The sequence below is a fragment of the Aspergillus stella-maris genome (assembly GCF_047715825.1).
Source record: "Aspergillus stella-maris strain CBS 113639 unplaced genomic scaffold BDV14scaffold_93, whole genome shotgun sequence".
Lineage (NCBI taxonomy): Eukaryota > Fungi > Ascomycota > Eurotiomycetes > Eurotiales > Aspergillaceae > Aspergillus > Aspergillus stella-maris.
The window spans coordinates 45,427-63,029 of record NW_027396887.1 but is presented as its reverse complement, the minus strand read 5'-3'; the positions used below and the strand labels follow the sequence as shown (position 1 = coordinate 63,029).

Here is a 17,603-nt window from a genome sequence, read left to right as displayed (position 1 = left end):
CACGGCAAGTCAGGGTTTATGAATCAGCTGATTGGGATTGCGATTTAGATCGGGACTGGATGGAAAATTGGCAAATTGCATTGTTGATTGCAAGTAGGTAAGGTAGCCAGCCCTGCGGTGATCATGGTGATGTATCCATGGTACTGGAAATAGGAAGTAGTAGCAGTAGTGAGTAGTGTACAAACAACAGTCAAGAAAAGAAGAACAGGGCAAAAAAGAAAGATCCACCCAAAGAAAGAAACAGAAGCACCGGAAACAATCGCTAAAGTACAGCCACAACAACCAACAAAATAACAAAAAGTAGGAAAAGAAAATTAAGCATTAGTATCCCACCCTAGGTAAGTCAAGTCCAATTCAAGTCTTAATCACACTCTTCCTCTTACTCCTCTGCCCTAGCATAAACCCCACAAACCCTCCAGCCTTACTCTTGCTCTCGGAATGTCCATGAGAAGGCTTGAGCTGTTTCATGGATTTCTTCCTGCGGGTCCGAGAATCCAATTTCGAGGCGTCGTCGATCGCGTTCTGCGGCTGACTCGTGCGCGGATCATGAAACAGCTGTGGATCTTCGCACACGGACCCATTGCCAGACCCGTTAGCACTGCCAAGTTCGGCGCGGAGACTGCTGGACGAGTAGCCGTGGCCATTCCCATTTCCAGAGACATTGAACGTGCTGCTTTTCACAAGTGAACCGCGGTAAGGCATTGGCGGACGCTTTCCCGTTGGGGCCGTGGTCGTGCTGGAGATGCTGTAGAGGGAGCCGGAGCGGGAGCGGTTGTAGGGGTTATAGTAAGGATTAGGACTTGCGGTGCGAGAAGGCGGTTGGGATGATGAGAGGGAGTATGTGGAGCTTGCCGCCGAATGAAGGGAGTAAGAATAGGAGAGGCTCGTTGAGCGGGCGCGGGCGTCGTCGTCTTGACCGGCCTGCCCGTGGGGAAGTTGAGTCTGGGACTGCGTAGGGAAGAGAGAGAATGTCGCTGTGCTTGCTGCTGATGGGGGTCTGCGCGGTGGCTCCTTTTGCAGTCGGCGGCGATCAGTCGATGCTGATGCTGGTGTTTGAGGGCGAGAGAAGGACATTGAGCGGGCGCGGAAGGAGAGACGGCGCGCTTCGACGGCTGGTGCGCTCATGGGTTCTGCTGAGGGTTGTCGCGAGGTGCACTTTTGTAATGTGTCAAGGGCGCTGAGGCTTCCTTGGCTTTTGTTGTGGTAGTATCTTGACCGGCCGCGGTCCATGGGTGTTTCGCCAAAGACAGGCTGCGAGTGGGATGCTTCGTCGTTGGAGTAGACGGAGCCATCGGACGAAGAGGTAGGGGACGCCAGGTCCCGAGGGGAAGGAACGGACTGTTCAGTAGCAGTCGGCGAAATTAGAATTAGATTAGGCTTTGCGTGTTCGACATAAGTGACTTGTTCAGCCACGCAGACATCGCTGTCGTCATCAGAATAGATAGAGGCAGCAGAAGAAGAAGACAATGAGTGGAAAGAAGTGCGAGGCGAGGTGAGTGGTTCCGAGGGGACATAGACAGCCGGCTGTAGGAAGATGGGCGATTGGAGGGGGGTTGTAGAGTCTGGGGAGGGGAGTTCGAGAATCATGCTGTCGTCGTCATTATCGAAGATGGTGCAGGGCTCCGTCACAAAGGTTGCGCTGCTGCTGCGCTTGACGGTGTCCATGGATACAGGCCGTGATGATTTTTCTGTAAAGGGCGAGAGAAGTCGTGGAAGAGCCGGTCTATCCACGTCGCTGGTTGTGGTTGTGATTGAGTCGAGGGTTGCAGACCGGCTGTGGGAAGTGTACTCCGACTCGGAAATGTCCTCTTCGTCGGATTCGTAGTGCCGGGGGAGAGGCTGGTTTGCGTAGCTAAGATCCAGAGCCACGGGTTCATACATCGTTATAATTATTGTCGATAAAAAGGTGTACTGTGTATGGGGGTCGGAGCACCTGTGCTGAAAAGACTGACTACCCAGGATAACCCGAAGTGAACGGGGACGTCGGTATAAAAAGAATGGGGTGAGCAGGGGAAGGCGGTAGAAATAAAGTAATGGCCAGGGGAAGAGAGACAAAGAGGCCCAAAAAGGAAAGAGGATAGATTAAAGATATTAATGGTTATTGCTATTGCGTCCCACACGGGCTGGCAGTGGCAGTGGCATGGGCATGCCGTCAGAGTTTATTACTACTTTACTCGACTTTACTTGGCTCAGATTCAGATTCAGGAACAGGCCAGGAGAACACGTGCCGCAGGGAGACCAGAAAATGTGAAATGTGAAATGTGAAATGCAGGATCGAACGCGAAGACGTAAGCTTCCCTTGCAGTCCATGCAGTGGGCCTTGCGTGGTCTATACTTGCTGTTACTATACCGGTCGGGTGGAAGTTCTACCCATTTGTGACGTGTCTGTAAAACTATTCTATACTACAGAATAAGACTGACACTGACACTGACATGGCTCTATTGAAGGTTAAAACATGACATGTAGGATATTCTGTGAAGGGAAAAAAAAGAGGCCAAAGTAGCCCTAAAGTGCCAAGGCGCGAAGTCAAGCTGGAGCAAGCTGGTGTTTGAGGTAAATGCTAGCCTCGCTCCATCTTTTGGTCTTTCAAACTGGCCAATGGGAGATTTTCCCCGCCGTTCATGGTCCATACGATTGATAGTTGGTGCCCCCTGCAGAATCCCCGTTCCTTGCTGCGCTGCTGCCATGACTCGTCCGATCGCAGTTTCAGATGGCGCTGTCTACGGAGAGTGTTCGTTTACGAAAATACGAGTACTTATTCCAGATTACCAGGCGTGGAAAGAGCCAAATAAATTGATCGAACCACAATACAACTCAGCTAAGGAAAGGACCACTTACTAGGATATGCAGCAAAGAGGGGGGCCGTTATGCAGCTGCAGGAACCAGTCCACCACCACCACCACCACCACCAGCCAGGAACCAAGTTTCCTAGCCCCAGCGGTTGCACCAGACTCAACTTGAACCTGAAACGTCCATAAAGTCTATAGTTGGTGGCTGGTCCCTGCCCTGCACAGGCTTACGCTTACTAGAGTTATGCCTGTGCCTGTGCTTATGCAGGCTCATGCATGCAGCTGCAGCCTGCAGCGCAATGTGACTCTACCAAATCGTCCACACACCACCAAGTTCTCGCTGCATATCTCGCTGCCCTTGCTTCCTTTTTCACTATTTTCATTCGTCTAGTCTCCCAGTCTATTCTTCTCCAACGACTGCTGAAACAGCCCTGACAGTTCCCCAGGCTGACAATGCATGGGCGGGCGAACTACCCAACCCCCCTCAACGTCAGCGTCCAGTATCACCACCACCAAGCCAAGGCACGATGCTACGATAACCATGCATCGCAAGCAGCCCCTTTCTCACTCCTTTGCCCACTCACCCAACTCAACTCATACAGCAAGGCTTCGCTTACACCAAACCCACGGGCGGAAAACACGGTTCGATTTCCATCCGCCTCACCTTTATCAATCCACCCGATATGAAATCCCCTACTAGCAAGATACCATCCAAGCGGTGTGCAGGTCATATCCCAAGCGCCGTGGCGCACAATATCGAGTTATCAACGCCAGTACCCAATTTTGGTCCTTTTTGTCCATGCGCAACGCAACGGTGCATTGATGTACCGTGTGACAGGTCATGCCAACTAACTACTGCACCTCCCAAACGAACCAACGACACCCCCGCCATCGTGAAGAATATTGAAGCCAAATATAGACCAGTCTGGCAAGGTCGTTGCCCCTCTCGGTTTCCCCTGGGGTGATATCCAAGTGCAAATCAGCAAATCCGGCATTCCCGACCGGGCGAGATCCGAATTGAGAAGAGTTAGAGGACTGCCTAGTACGTACGACTATGCAGAGTTGATGTCAGCCCAGCTTTTGAGAGGAGACCAGGTCATCTATCTCGGGCAGTCAGGTCTGTTCTAGAGACGGACTGGCAGTGCGGATACGGAGCTGGAGCCTGCGCTCAGTCACAGTTCCTCGGGCATCCTCCGTTCCTCCCGGATCAGTTCAGCAGTTCAAAACACCCCAATCGTTCCTTTCCTTTCCCATCCGTTCTTTTCCTGTTCCTGGCATCGTCCTCTGAGCTAGTGCTCGGTTAGCCGTTGAACCTTGGGTAGATATGGCACGATACCTAACCTGAAACACACCATGCCAAGGTCCTACTATAGAGCGACTAAACATGAAACGCTTCTGCCGGCTCGGCTTTTCTTCGTCCGAACTGCTGATATCTCGTATCTATGGTCTATTCTAGTTCAGGGATTCGTACTTTGGATTGCGTGGATGTTGGGAACCTGACTAGCTGCCTTGTTTTGTTTTCAGTGCCTGGTCAGCGCTGACGAGAGCAGTTCAAGTAGGGTTGGGCCGGTTAACAATGGAACATGGAGCCAGCCGGACCGGATCCCAAGGGCTAATGCTGCGATGCGACCACCCCTGACAGGGATGTTTGTTCTTGAGTAGTTCGTGCTCGTTTGAGCTACGTCTTGAGTTGCATTTTGCAGACCATGGGTGCAGGCGCATATTGGGGCCATCACCATTCACCAGTGTCCAAGGCAAAGCACTGGCTTTGATCGTCGTCTGAACAATACAGTAGGTAGGTCATCGAGGCCTGCATCTATATCTTTATTCGGACTAGGTCTAGTCTACCTAACATACCGTCCATACCAGACTAGACTAGAGTTCTCCAACAGCCCCGTCTCACTCTCGTCGAGTTGAAACGGTGATTCGGTGATCTTCTTCTCTAGTCTGTGTCTACCTACAGTAAACTTGGAGAAGCAGCGTTCACTACGTCACTGTTGAGGCCGTTGACATGGGTAAGGGGGTTTTACTATCGAAGTCGAAGTCTGAAGTTGGTCGTGTCACATAGGTACATGGTAGAATGTAGATACATACTCCGCACTCGATGCCGCCATGCTGTCCCAAAGAAGGCCAGAAAAGATCATATCAGACAGGAATATGATATCACAGTTCACCGCTACAGCCGCGCTGCAAGGCACCAGATTGACACTACCTAATACCCCATGATATAGGAGAAGGACTAGACCTGACTGTCAGTGTCATTGCCATCCCAGGGCTGGCTCCCTTCCCCTTCCTTTCTTTCATGTTCAGCTATTCGAATGTGTTTCTGGACTGGCCGCCGTCAATATCATGACATAGAAACAACAATCCCAAACAGTTACTTACTCCCTTTGTTCACTGCTGGAGCCCCTGCTCAGGTCGACGGCTATCAGTATCTAGGCCTAGGAGTACCTAGTCTCGACAAGTCGACTAGGAACCCTGCCTTGGTGGATACCCCGCTCAGCTCACGGTCTTGTATCAAAAAGCTCCTAGGCGAGTCCAGCCTTTGAGGGGCCGTAGCACCGTCACAGACTCCTCCTGCGCATCACCGTCACACGGGCAGTGACACAATAGCGCCGACCCCAAACCAAGTCCCTCCCGCAGTAGTGTTGTACGACAAGTGAGCAGTCGAGGGCTGGATTCTTGAGGGGGCTGCTGCGGGTAGAGGCGGTCTTGTTCCTGGAACTGCAGGCTGGCTTATGGTTGGCTTGGGGATGCCGGACGGTTCTGGATGATTGTGGTCAGGGCCGGGTCAGCTGGGGCCCTGCATGAGCTGACTGATAACAGTGAGAGAAGACGGGGCATTTCGCTCTTCGTAGGAGTTTATATGATGAGATGCTTCGTGGTTTGGTTTAGAAGATGAAGGGACAAGATATCATGTTGAAGCATCAATTCATTTTAAACAGCATTATATACAGGAGTCACACCATGATTACATTTATGTTGCCGCCATCCGCCATCTATAGATACTAAGAATGTCAAAAGATAACAGTAAATGGTCTGCTGCCGGCAGAAAGAAGAGAAGATGCGAAGCAAAGAATAAACCCAAGAACAAACCATTTGTAGAATACAACGAGACATAGTTCAAGGTGAGCCCAAGATAACCATTCTCCGACGGAAATTTATCAAACTTATCTTAACCTTCATGCATAACATCCGTCCAGCTTTGCAACCCCGGCGCTGCGACATGCATTATCTAGTCGTCTGGAAGGCGACCGTCATCAGGGTCATTCATTAAAAGGAATATTTGCACCATAAAACAACCACAGAGAAGAAAGGGTTTGTCAGCGACTTTCGAAACGGTGTAAAAGACCGTCAGCACCGACAGCCGGCCTGTTTTGAGGGAGCTGAGTGTGGGTAGGCGAGTCTTTAAAGCCGACAAGCTTCATGCGATGCGATCGGTCACTCTATCGAATGCACATTTAAGCCTTGCGAGAGCGGGTGACGGGGCCGTTGGAGCGGCCGGTGGTGGTAGCCGAGCCGTTAGACTGGGTCTTGCCGGGAGAAGCAGGGGCAACCTCGTAGCGGGCCATGTCAATGACAGCCTGCTTTCCGGTGTTGCGACGGGGACGGCCAGTCTTGGCAGCCTTGTTGTAGGTAACGATGTAGAAGGAGATGAACAGGATGAGGTACGAGGTGAGGATACCCATTCCAGCGAAGGCGGCGAACTCCTCACCGGCGCAGTTGCCCATGTTGGGAGCCTGGGGGAAGTAGGTCGAGGAGAAGTAGGTGTAGGAGGCGAAGTAGACGAAGACTATAAACCAAATTAGTCGCATTCAGGCGCGCAGCATCCAGAAGACTTACCAAGGTCAATGACGAACTGAACGATCTGGAGACGAGTAATGTATTGCTTCCACCAGATACGGATGCCACGGGCACTCTGGAAGTAGTACCAGTACATAACAACGTGCACAAGCAGGTTGATGGTAATGGGAACCCATTGCACGGCAGTCAACCCAATAAGTTGAGTGTAGCAAAGGAGTGCGGTGGCACCGTGGTGGTAGGTGTGGAGGAAGGTCAAGGGCTTCTTCTTGAGGAACAGGAAAACGGTGTCGATGAATTCGAGGTACTTGTTCAGGTAGTTGAGCTGTTAAAGCATTAGCCGAGGCATCTTTTTGCAATTGAGGGAGTACTCACGTAGTACAGAACAATCAGGGGCTGGGTCCAACCACCGCGGTGGTCGCAGATGGAGTAGAAAACGCCGTGGTTCCAAAGTGTAGGAAGAAGCTGCTCAACGAAAAGAGCCAACAAGACAGCGCTGACAATGGTCAAGACGAGGTTGTGGACCTTGAAGAGAAAGCTGAGCTTGAAAGGCTCGCGGTTCTTCATGAGCTCCCGGCCACCGAAAATAGTGATGTAATAGACGATGAGCATCGCGGCAGTCTCCTTGAAGGTAGACATGGGCGTCTCGCCCTCAACGAACTTGAATTCGCTGGCAGGATAGCCCATGACGAGCTCGAAGCCCTTGTCGAAGATCGGCCATAGCTCGATGCCGAAAGGGCGATCGATCGATGGCCTCTGGATGTCTTTCAGGTACTCCATTGCTGTGATTGTGTGGACTGGTGAAGTCTTGTATAAGCTGTACGATTGCGCGAAATGGGAGAGCGCCGGATAAGGAGTTGAGGTGGTGAGGAATGCAGGAAGGACTGTCGAGAATTTTTTGTTGGGGGCTGACAGGTCGCAATCTCCGCGCACAACCGAAAGGATTAAAGGCGGTGCAAAGGTGAAGAAGAAAAGAGAGTGCTAGAAGCAGAGAAGGAAAGAAAGACCCCGAGAGGACGGAAGTCTGCAATGGGGCAGAAGCGAAGCCTTGTGAAGTTGTTGGGGAAGGAAAAGAGACAAGAGCGTGTCTTTTTGCTGGTCGCAGTTGGTCTCCGCGTCCGTGGCAGCCGTATCGGGTCTAGCGTCCAGATAAAGGGGCGGATGGATCACGTGTTCGGCATTTTCCTGCACCTCCAAAACACTACAAAACACTACAAAACACTACTTTCAGTGCACAACATTCATACTATGAGTATAGACAGAATGATGGACGTGCTGCATTGATTGGTACTCATCGAGTACCACATTGGCTCTTTCACAGGAGTGTAACTGATGCCATTGACCAAAACCCTGGTGGCCCGGGCTTTCCGGGGTTACAGTATCACTTTCACATGCCACTCCTTCCAGTCAGACAATTCGGCATTTAGCATGGAATATATTCTGTAGCCTAGAGTAAGGAATTAATTCATCAGTTGAGATGGTCTACGCTAGGAAGTCAGTTTAGACCATATTCGTTCATACTGACCTTGCAGCTATCGATAATTCTGTGCTTTTTTGAGAGAGGTTAAAGATATATCTTGATGCGGTGTTGGGTGAGCTGCCTGTCACAAGCCTGCAATAACAACTATGCTGGTGCAATTTCATGAGCTACTCAGTGGTGGAACAGCCACGAAATACCTTCAAATGAACCTCCATATAATAGATGATGACTCGTACTTTACCGATTATTCTCCTATCATTTCATGGCCGACAACAAAGTACAATTCTAGCCAATTGGAGTGTCGGAATGACCCGAGTATGGCCAGCCAATGAATATACCAGAATAGAAATCATGCATTGTTGACAGCCTCAGGCCATAATCTCGGGCCCGAGCGGAAGGAAACGCAGGCACCAAGATCAGGCATCAACCAACCAGCCAACCTGCGATGCGATAACCCGAATGACAGAGCAGGAGACACCTTGAATCTAAGGCACCAAGACCTCACACCACTCACCCACGCCCGCAAAAAACCTCTAGCGTCCCCGGCCAACCTCAAGTCACCCTCACCTCAAACTCCCATCAACACCACTCAATTGTCCCTCCTCCACTCCCACACCACCACCCCCCTCCCTTCGCCATGCCTGCCATCTCCGTCTTCCGCCTCGCGACGCGCGCCGTCCGTCCCACAGGCCTCTTCAGAGCTACCCAATTGCCCCGGGCCCGCGTCCAGACTCCCGCTGGCCTTGCCCTCGGCCGCCCGGCTTTCAGCACCTCCATGAAGCTCCGCTCCGGCCAGCACGACGACGAGACATACGAGCAGTTCTCTGCTAGGTACGCTATTGCTATATTGTTGCCATTGGCGCTTGTTTGCGGTGTCGGGGGGAAAGAGTGAACGGGATCGATCGCAGGGGACAGCTCAGCTCGCCGGCTAGCTCACACCGGGCGCGAGTCTGGTGCCGTCGACGATTGAACTTTCGCGATACGATGCCGATTTCAACAACAGTTACTAACGTATGCTCAATGGCAGATTCGAGAAGGAATTCGACGGTGTGCAGGATGTTTTCGAGCTCCAGGTACGTTCTGTTGCCGGATATGGATAACCTCCTGTGTCGTCATCGTATGAGGTTCGAATAGACCTGCTAACGGTCGGATTTTCCGCTCCAGCGCAACCTGAACAATTGCTTCGCCTACGATCTCGTTCCCTCCGTTGAGGTCCTCACCGCTGCCCTCCGTGCCGCCCGCCGCGTCAACGACTTCCCTACCGCTGTCCGCGTTTTCGAGGGTGCGCATCTCGATCCCTCCCATAATATCTCCCACACCAGAACGATAGTCATACTGACCCCATCGCAGGTATCAAGGCCAAGGTCGAGAACCCAGATCAGTACAAGCAATACCTCGAGGCTCTCGAGTCTCTGCGCCAGGAACTCGGCGTCCCTCTGCGCGAGGAGCTCTACCCCGAGGACGCGTAAACGCCTCTCTCAAAACCTTTGTCAAGACACGCAATGAGGGGAACTTCTTGAATCTTTCGAGATAGGAAAGCTGTATACATACTACTTGTCTAGAATGCAGTTGGAGACGCTGTAACTGTGTGTATTGTTTTGTGTTTCGAGGGTGCATCGTTGCTTTTATACCAGTGACCTCACCGAACCTAACCTGATCTGATCTAACCTGACCTTTTACCACTTTTTTTTCCTTTGAGCAGCTGCTGTACTCTATGCAAGACATCTATCTATAAAGAAGACGTTTGTTTGTTCTACTTGTTTACGGAGTAATCGTGTATGGATGGGCGTAGCTGCGCTGTTTTAGTCTATCCCGAAGGATTATTGAGAAGGAAAAAGAGAAGCACGGCTAACGAAGGGGGAAACGGGAAGGGGAGGTGGTATACGAACAAGGAGACGATGTCCCTTCAGTCTCTGACTCTGATTAATCCAAGTAAGCAGCCACTAAGTTACAAGAAGCAGGACAAAAAAGGAAGAAGTAAGAAATATCAAGTAATATATTGTAAGATAAGACATATTAACGCCCCCGAAACAATTCAACAGCCAACAGCGAATATGTATTTTGAAGCATGCAATATCGTCAGTCCTAAGGATGCAAATGTGTATAATGGAATGGTGTTATCGTCGCAAGCCAAGGTCGAACAGATTGAGAAAAAGGTATAGTTATGTACGCGAATTAGGGGTATAGAAAGCTGCTTCTGAGACTGAATCAATCAGTGTGTTCCGACGTGCTTGAAGTAGCTGGGACGACAGTCTTCCTTGGCGAGGAATGATGCGCCGTCGTAGAATTTGCCGGGCTCGCAGGCGGAGCACTTGGGCGAGTTGGGGCAGTTGAAGTAGGGGATATGGCGGTAGCCGATGTCGCGGAACCTATGAGAAATATGTTAGCGGTGGTCTGTACTGGAGTGAGTAGTAAACGTACCAATGGACCTTGGCAGCGTCTGCGAACAGTCCCAGACCGATCGAATGAACAGGCGCGTCACCCCATCGCTCGTAGAAGAAACCACCAGCCTTGTCGAGGTAGTCAAAGTACGCAGAGTACGCATCGCCGCGGAAGAATTCCATGTCACCAATCTCAAAGTTGGACCAGAAGTGGCAGGTCGAGTATCCGTTGGCATCGCGGGTGTGCTCGGGGCGGAGCTGGTCGTCGGTCAACCAGTTCATCATGTTGTTATCAGACAGGTAGGACGGATTCGCAGCGAGGAACTCTTGCGTGGTCGGCCACAGAGTCGGGATACTCTCGGGGGCATCGAAGAGGTTGATGGTGTAACCGTAGGTCTTGTTGCGATCCTCCATGAAGCGGAAAACATCGTAGTCGACATCACAGAAGAACTGGACCTTGGGCTCAACACGCCAGTAGTAGCGGTAGTCCTTGAGGGCGGGGTGCTGGTAGAACATTCCACTGTTCCAGCGGCACATCTGGTGGTACGAGATCTTATCGGCGTACTGTAGACCCTTCTCCTTCAGGAGCTCCGCGGACTCTTTGAAGAGGTCCATGTCGATGAAGCTGGGCACATCCCAGTGTTCTTTAGGCACCTGCTCTGTACGATTGTCAATGACTGCCAACGCAAGACTATCTCAGGGTCATGTACCGTAGTAGACCTTGGCCTTGATCTCCGCCTGAGTCCGTTGCTTGAACTCCGAGGTGAACGGCTTGTCGTTGAAGAAAATCCAGGGGTAGTTGAACTTGTGATTCCATGTCCTTTCCAAGTCACGAATGGTCGGAATAAGCTCGCCGAGTTCTTCGTTTCGTACGAGGGAGATAATAGCGGCGTTGGTTCGAGCGGAGTCTTTGCTGTCAGGAGAGTAGTCGTGTTCGTCGGCGCGCCACAGGTAGCCTTCGGGTTCATGAGTTCCAGCTGTAACAAGGAAAGTATGTCAGTTATACCCTGCACTGCGACGGATGATCGCAAGAAATGAGAGGACGTACGCTCTTTCAGAGGATCGGCCGTCATGCCGGTGTAGGGACCTGACCCCGTGCCGACATATGAGGTGCCTCTCTTCATCTGAAACACCAGGAAAATCACAAGTACCACGCATGCTGCGGACAGCATGCGAATAGGTCTAGCGACAGCCATGTTGACTGCCTTGCAATGACAAAGGGTAAAGGAGTGACAGTTGTTAGATAGAAAGAGTCTCGACTCGCGAATTGTCCTTTTGGCTGGTCGCCGCCTTGGCCCAAAGAGGACTAGCGTGGCAATACCCCAATCGGGCAAGACGTCAACTGGGCCGGCTCCACTTCCGCCTGATCTTCAAGCTTCACTCCAACAACTCCCCGATATTGTTGATCATGGGCTGCTGTTGGTCGGGCTACAGACCTGTGCGACTCTGAAAATGGCCAATGTGAAGAGTACGACTGAAGACCTGATTGTTGCGCTTGCAAAAACGGGCAAGGTACGCGCCATCGATCTCGGACTGGACCGCCGCTAATAGACTGTAGGATACTCCTCGCTTTCGGGCACTGAAGCGTCGCGTTGATGAATTGCTAAAGTCATCATTATATGGGCGTACCGACCAGTTTGCTGTAGCAAAGCAGCTCGACGGGCTGCTGGAGAAATTTCGGGTTCTCAATAGAGATGACTTGGCAGATGCACTCGAGCCAAGGCTAGCAGAATTGAACGAGCATCGCGGATCTGTTTTCCCGGAGATACTGTCCTTGCTCCTACAGCTTGCAGATCGACCGGCCCAGCGCTCAAAAGTCCAGCAGATTGAGAAGCTTCAGCCCAAGACAGAGGAAAAGAAGCTCACCTGGACAGACCTTGATGCTGCCGACACCGCTTACGCCGATGAAGATATCTGGGAAAGCGTAGACTATGGCGCCGATTCATCCGACGAGGATGATATTTCTTCACTACCCACCGACACTCCGCCTTCCCGAAGCTTTACTCAGCCAACTATCGAGGACGACTACGTGATTCCAGATGACATTTTCTTTTCCGGAGAAGATGAAGACCTTCTAAACTCTATTAAAAGTGTACAGTTCTGGAACGCACAGAAAACGCCAGACCTACCTGAGGGTAACAAAGTTTCCTCTCAGACATTAACCGAGCTTCAAATGGCAAGAGAAGTGGTGTTCATGCTGCAAGGATTACCCACCTCTCTCCTGCGGCGTCTTGACGGGAGTGTCGTGGTCGACCGGCGGTATACCGTTTCGCACTTGTCCGACGAAGCACTTTCCTCTATTCTTCGCTCAATAAGCGCCTGCGGAATAAAGATTGATATTCTACGGCAATTTGTGGCAAAGCCGAAACCCATTGCTTATATGCAGACGTTCCACCGGAGTGTCGAGGATTGCTTGCACAAGTTTGACAAATTCCTCTCGAATGTACAGTCACAGTATATCTCCCAGAACTTATCAGTCATCATCAGCCTTCTGCAGCTGTCTTACGACGTCCAACGTGAATCCAAACTTCTCACACTACTGGCTGATCTACTTTCCGAATTTGGCCAGACAGGTGAGAACGGTGTTCAGTGCTTAGATTTGCTCTTTGATCTAGTCTGCATGACTCAGGCTGCGGGCGACGATGAGAACTGCGCCGCTCTTGCTTATATTTTTTTCAAGTGCTTTGAGACCTACGCGCGACCACTTCGTTTCTGGATGGAGGCAGGGTTGCTAGAGGCTTCAGCAGGCTCGCAATTTGTTTTTGAGAATCGTGATAAGACTGATTTGCGGACACTGTGGCACGACTGGTATGCTTTGGATTTACAGGCAAACGTACCCAAGTTTATCCGAGCTTTTGCTCACAAGATCTTCGTAACGGGCAAAAGCATGGTGTTCCTCAAGCGCCTGAACACAACCGAGAGCTTGGAGGCACTCGAGAAATCCGTGCTGCGATTCGAAGATATCTACCCCTCTGACTCGTCATCACTCTGCCTGCCATTTTATGCGCTGCTAGAGTCTGCCTTCAGCAAGGTGGTCAATGAGAACCACGCATTTACATCTTCCCTGCTGCGAACGCAGCTCAATGAGCAGTGTGGGCTTTGGATATCACTACAGGCATTGGAGCACATCCACCTCTGCAAGGATATTAGCTTGATCGGTCCCATTGACACCAAGATCTTTGAGCTCATTGATCGGGGGAAAGGCGGGTGGAACGATCGGTTCTTGCTCACGGAATTTGCCCAGACGACATTTGGCGCTCTGTCCTTTGTCGATCCAAGTCGACTGATAGTTCGATCGAGTCAAAATGCCGAAAATCGCAGCCGCTCGGTAAAGATTCTCTCGAGTCTGTCCTTTGACTACGTCCTCCCATGGCCGGTAGCAAACATCATCACGAAAAAAGGCATAGCAGCCTACCAACGCGTTTCGACCCTGCTGATGCAGATCCGACGAGCAAAGTATACACTAGTTAAACAACGTGTACAATATTCCCACTATAACTCCGACGACAGCTCAGTCTCACGAGGACAAAGACTTAGCTTCGGCATCCGCCACAACCTCCTTTGGTTTCTCAACGTGCTCTACGCTCACCTCACCGGCTTCGTTATTTCAGCCGCCAATGACACTCTGCGAGAATCTGTTTCCAGCGCGCAGGATGTCGACGGCATGATCGCTGCGCATCGCTCATACATGAAGTCATTGGAGGAACAATGTCTTCTGTCCATAAATCTTCAGCCCCTTCATCAAGCAACTCTGTCCCTTCTCGATCTCTGCATTTTCTTCGCGGATCTACAAACATCGTGGTTCCGTTCCCGAGATCACAATGGAGACCAGACTAGTACGACCCAAACGCCGCGGAAACAAATACCGGGGAAGCCAGTCAAGACCAGTCTGACACCCACACCCCGCAAAACCCGATACGAGTACTCCTACGGCGACGAGGAAGACACTGAATCAGATGCAATTGATGAGACCGACTCTGATGCAGACCGGGATGATAACGGAGGTGTCACATTGCTTCGCCGTCACCGGTCATCGAGTCAGTCCGAGTCACAATATGTCCAGCGACTGAAAGATACACAAGATCAGTTCAATCGACTAATTTCATTCCTGGCCGCAGGGCTGAAGGGTGTGAGTCGTGTCGATGGACAGACCAGCTGGGAGATGCTGGCGGAGAAGCTGGAGTGGAGAAAGGAAAAGGCGCCTGGACTTGCTTAAGCCAACTTGATTGATGATCTTGCTACATTTATACTTGCTTCTTGCACTTGTGGGACCGGCGTTGCGATCTAGAATGTGATGATTGGATGGTTGGCGTTCGGGTTCTTCGTATGGGTCATGGTTAGAGGCGTTCTAGCTATAGCGATGAGACACGATTTAGAGGGGTGGTGTTCTCTATTGACAAGGGTATCTATAATGATAAAATGCAACGCGTTTCTTCACTGTTTGAAGCACGTTACTACTGAGGTAGCATTCATTTTTGAGATCACACCACCCTGATTACAAGATATATATCCGCGCAAACAAACTGCACATCGACAGCCTATGACCTAACCCACAGCCGCCGACTTTCATCCCCACTGAAAATCCTATACTTACCGAAGAGCCGTTGGCCCCAACTCAAGCACAATGATAAGTTTGATTTCCTTGCTGCACATCGTTTTCATTGATAGGTCTGCAAAGGCGATGTCATGAGGAGCGTATTACCCGATGAAGCATAATGCTCCGAGATAACGGAAAGTCTTGGCAGCGGAAGACATCGCCGAGTGTCTGCCGAGACCGAAATATCTACGGCTTCAAGCTTGTCAATGTTGTCTGTGCCTGACGTGACATCTAATGCAAAGGCAAGTACTTCTGATGTGATGTAATTGATCGAGGTCATAGGGTACGCTGGACATCAGCTAGTATCCGAGTTATCCTACAGCATGTTCCTACGCCACGCCGTTCAAACAGAAGATAGACAGCGCTGCAAGCCTACAACCAAATTGTCAAACCATCGAAGAAGCTAAAGCTCAACAGACCGGAGAAAAAGCTCCCCGTGGCGTCACCGTGCATCCTGTCAAACCGTCAAAAAACAAGCTAGCAAGTCTAGATTCAATGAAAAGCTGTGGCCCTTCGTGGCATCCTACTATATACGGCAGGTGGGTCTCTTCCCAAATAGGAAACCAGCCCCCCAGCGCGCCACCGGGCCGAAGAATGTATCAATCGAACTATATTGCTTCAATGGGGCCGATAGGGCCGATTGCGATCAGAGAGGCTATATAAGTCCCTAGGGGGCCCGTTTCAGAATGCTTTCGGTCTCTTCTCCAGCATCGACATTGATTGCAGCAAGGAATACCTACTAAAACTGAGTCTGGTATACTTCCAACGCCAACATGCAATCACAACAAACCCTCACAGAGGACCACAGCCACGACCACGGCCATTCCCTCTCCCAAACCCTCTCTCTAGGCTCAGCCCGCGGCGAAGTCGACCCCACAGACCTCCCCTTCCGCACCCTAACAGCCGATGCCAACATTGAAGAATACGTGAACGAGACAACGTCCGGCACCATCCCCAAGCATGTCTCCTCATCCAAGGGCAAGACCGAAGACTGGAAACTAGTCACCTTCAAGGTCGACGACCCCGAGAATCCGAAGAACTGGCCGAAGTGGAAGAAGTGGTATGTCACCATGGTGGTTGCGTTTACGTGCTTCGTTGTTGCGTTCGCGAGTAGTGTCATTACGGCGGATATTGAGGGGCCGGCGGAGGAGTTTGGGGTCTCGAGGGAAGTTAGTTTGGTTGTTATTACGGTTTTTGTGGTAGGATTTGGTGTTGGTATGCTTTCCCTTACCTTTCTCTGTATGAAGGATGATCATGACCTTGATACTGACGATGTTAGGACCCATGGCATTCGCACCCATGTCTGAGATGTTTGGTCGTCGCCCTGTCTACGCGGTTACACTTCTCCTCGCAGTAATTTTCGTCATCCCCTGCGCCGTCGCAAAGAACATCGGAACCCTCATCGTCTGCCGCGCAATCGACGGCATCGCATTCAGCGCCCCCATGACCCTCGTCGGCGGAACATTAGCAGACATGTGGAAGAACGAAGAGCGCGGCGTCCCCATGGCGGCCTTCAGCGCAAGCCCCTTCCTCGGTCCCGCGATCGGTCCACTAGCAGGTGGCTTTCTCGCAGACGCCTCAGGCTGGCGCTGGCTATACTGGCTCACGCTCATCCTAGTCTTCGTCGCCTGGGTTCTCATCACATTCACAGTCCCCGAGACAAGTGCGCCAGCGATCCTCGCCAAACGTGCCAAAAAGCTCAGAAAATCAGAAAACGACAATACATACGTTACAGAGACTGAACTAGACGCTCGCCCGATAGGAGAGCGCCTCCGCGTCTTCCTCTTCCGCCCCTTCCAGCTTCTCTTTCTGGAACCCATCGTCCTGTTCATCTCACTATACATGTCCGTCCTCTACGGCCTCCTCTACATGTTCTTCGTCGCCTACCCCATCATCTACCAGTCCGGCAAGGGCTGGAGTGCTGGCTCAACAGGCCTAATGTTCATCCCGCTCGCAATCGGCGTGCTCATGAGCGCTGCCTGCGCGCCCATGGTAAACAAGCACTATCTCTCGCTGTACGCCAAACACGGCGGGAAACCACCCGCCGAAGCACGTCTTTTCCCCATGATGGTCTCCTGCTGGCTTATCCCGATCGGCCTATTCATCTTCGCTTGGACTTCCTATCCACAACTGCACTGGTTTGGTCCGGCCATCGGCGGGTGGCCCATTGGATTCGGGTTCATCTTCCTTTACAACAGTGCAAACAACTACCTCGTTGATACGTACCAGCATCAGGCTGCCTCTGCGCTTGCAGCGAAGACGTTCCTCAGATCTATTTGGGGCGCGAGTACGGTGCTTTTCACGGAGCAGATGTATGAGCGGTTGGGTGATCAGTGGGCAAGCACGTTGCTGGCGTTTATTGCGTTGGCTTGTTGTGCGATTCCGTATGTGTTTTATTTTAAGGGTGCTGATATTAGAAGGTTTTCGAAGTTTGCGTTTGCGGATGATGAGGAACAGGGGGAGGGGAGGGTGGAGAAGGTTTAGATGGGATGGAAGGGGTGATGTTGATATTGGATAGATGGGGATGGGATAGATGAGGTGGAAATGTGTGGAA

At 51.3% G+C, this 17,603-nt stretch overlaps 6 protein-coding genes across 6 annotated transcripts; 3 read left to right on the top strand and 3 right to left on the bottom strand.

Moving 5' to 3' along the window:
• Positions 1-177: 177 nt before the first annotated feature.
• On the bottom strand, positions 178-1,914 carry BDV14DRAFT_212136 (uncharacterized protein). The gene is made up of 2 exons (XM_073776247.1): positions 578-1,914; positions 178-532 (listed from the first exon to the last, which is right to left on the bottom strand). Exons 1-2 carry the CDS (start codon positions 1,879-1,881, stop codon positions 355-357), a joined length of 1,482 nt encoding a protein of 493 aa, XP_073622773.1. The 5' UTR covers positions 1,882-1,914; the 3' UTR covers positions 178-354.
• Positions 1,915-5,704: 3,790 nt separating this feature from the next.
• BDV14DRAFT_184022 (elongation of very long chain fatty acids protein) lies at positions 5,705-7,697 on the bottom strand. Its single transcript, XM_073770447.1, has 3 exons — positions 6,967-7,697; positions 6,634-6,916; positions 5,705-6,583 (listed from the first exon to the last, which is right to left on the bottom strand). Exons 1-3 carry the CDS (start codon positions 7,369-7,371, stop codon positions 6,252-6,254), a joined length of 1,020 nt encoding a protein of 339 aa, XP_073622772.1. The 5' UTR covers positions 7,372-7,697; the 3' UTR covers positions 5,705-6,251.
• A 1,011-nt stretch (positions 7,698-8,708) lies between these two features.
• BDV14DRAFT_205326 (cytochrome c oxidase subunit VI) lies at positions 8,709-9,540 on the top strand (the record flags this gene model as incomplete). Its single annotated transcript, XM_073774698.1, has 4 exons — positions 8,709-8,902; positions 9,099-9,144; positions 9,236-9,353; positions 9,422-9,540. 4 exons carry the CDS (start codon positions 8,709-8,711, stop codon positions 9,538-9,540), a joined length of 477 nt encoding a protein of 158 aa, XP_073622771.1.
• A 718-nt stretch (positions 9,541-10,258) lies between these two features.
• Positions 10,259-11,688, bottom strand: BDV14DRAFT_158675 (glycosyltransferase family 15 protein). The gene is made up of 4 exons (XM_073766709.1): positions 11,501-11,688; positions 11,163-11,429; positions 10,493-11,111; positions 10,259-10,440 (listed from the first exon to the last, which is right to left on the bottom strand). The coding sequence occupies exons 1-4, from the start codon at positions 11,646-11,648 to the stop codon at positions 10,284-10,286; spliced, it is 1,191 nt and encodes a 396-aa protein (XP_073622770.1). The 5' UTR covers positions 11,649-11,688; the 3' UTR covers positions 10,259-10,283.
• A 150-nt stretch (positions 11,689-11,838) lies between these two features.
• Positions 11,839-14,962, top strand: BDV14DRAFT_158589 (putative gamma-tubulin complex component GCP5). The gene is made up of 2 exons (XM_073766708.1): positions 11,839-11,964; positions 12,011-14,962. The coding sequence occupies exons 1-2, from the start codon at positions 11,905-11,907 to the stop codon at positions 14,666-14,668; spliced, it is 2,718 nt and encodes a 905-aa protein (XP_073622769.1). The 5' UTR covers positions 11,839-11,904; the 3' UTR covers positions 14,669-14,962.
• An 860-nt stretch (positions 14,963-15,822) lies between these two features.
• Positions 15,823-17,533, top strand: BDV14DRAFT_205323 (MFS transporter; the record flags this gene model as incomplete). The annotated part of the gene is made up of 2 exons (XM_073774697.1): positions 15,823-16,264; positions 16,329-17,533. The coding sequence occupies 2 exons, from the start codon at positions 15,823-15,825 to the stop codon at positions 17,531-17,533; spliced, it is 1,647 nt and encodes a 548-aa protein (XP_073622768.1).
• Between the last annotated feature and the right edge of the window lie 70 nt (positions 17,534-17,603).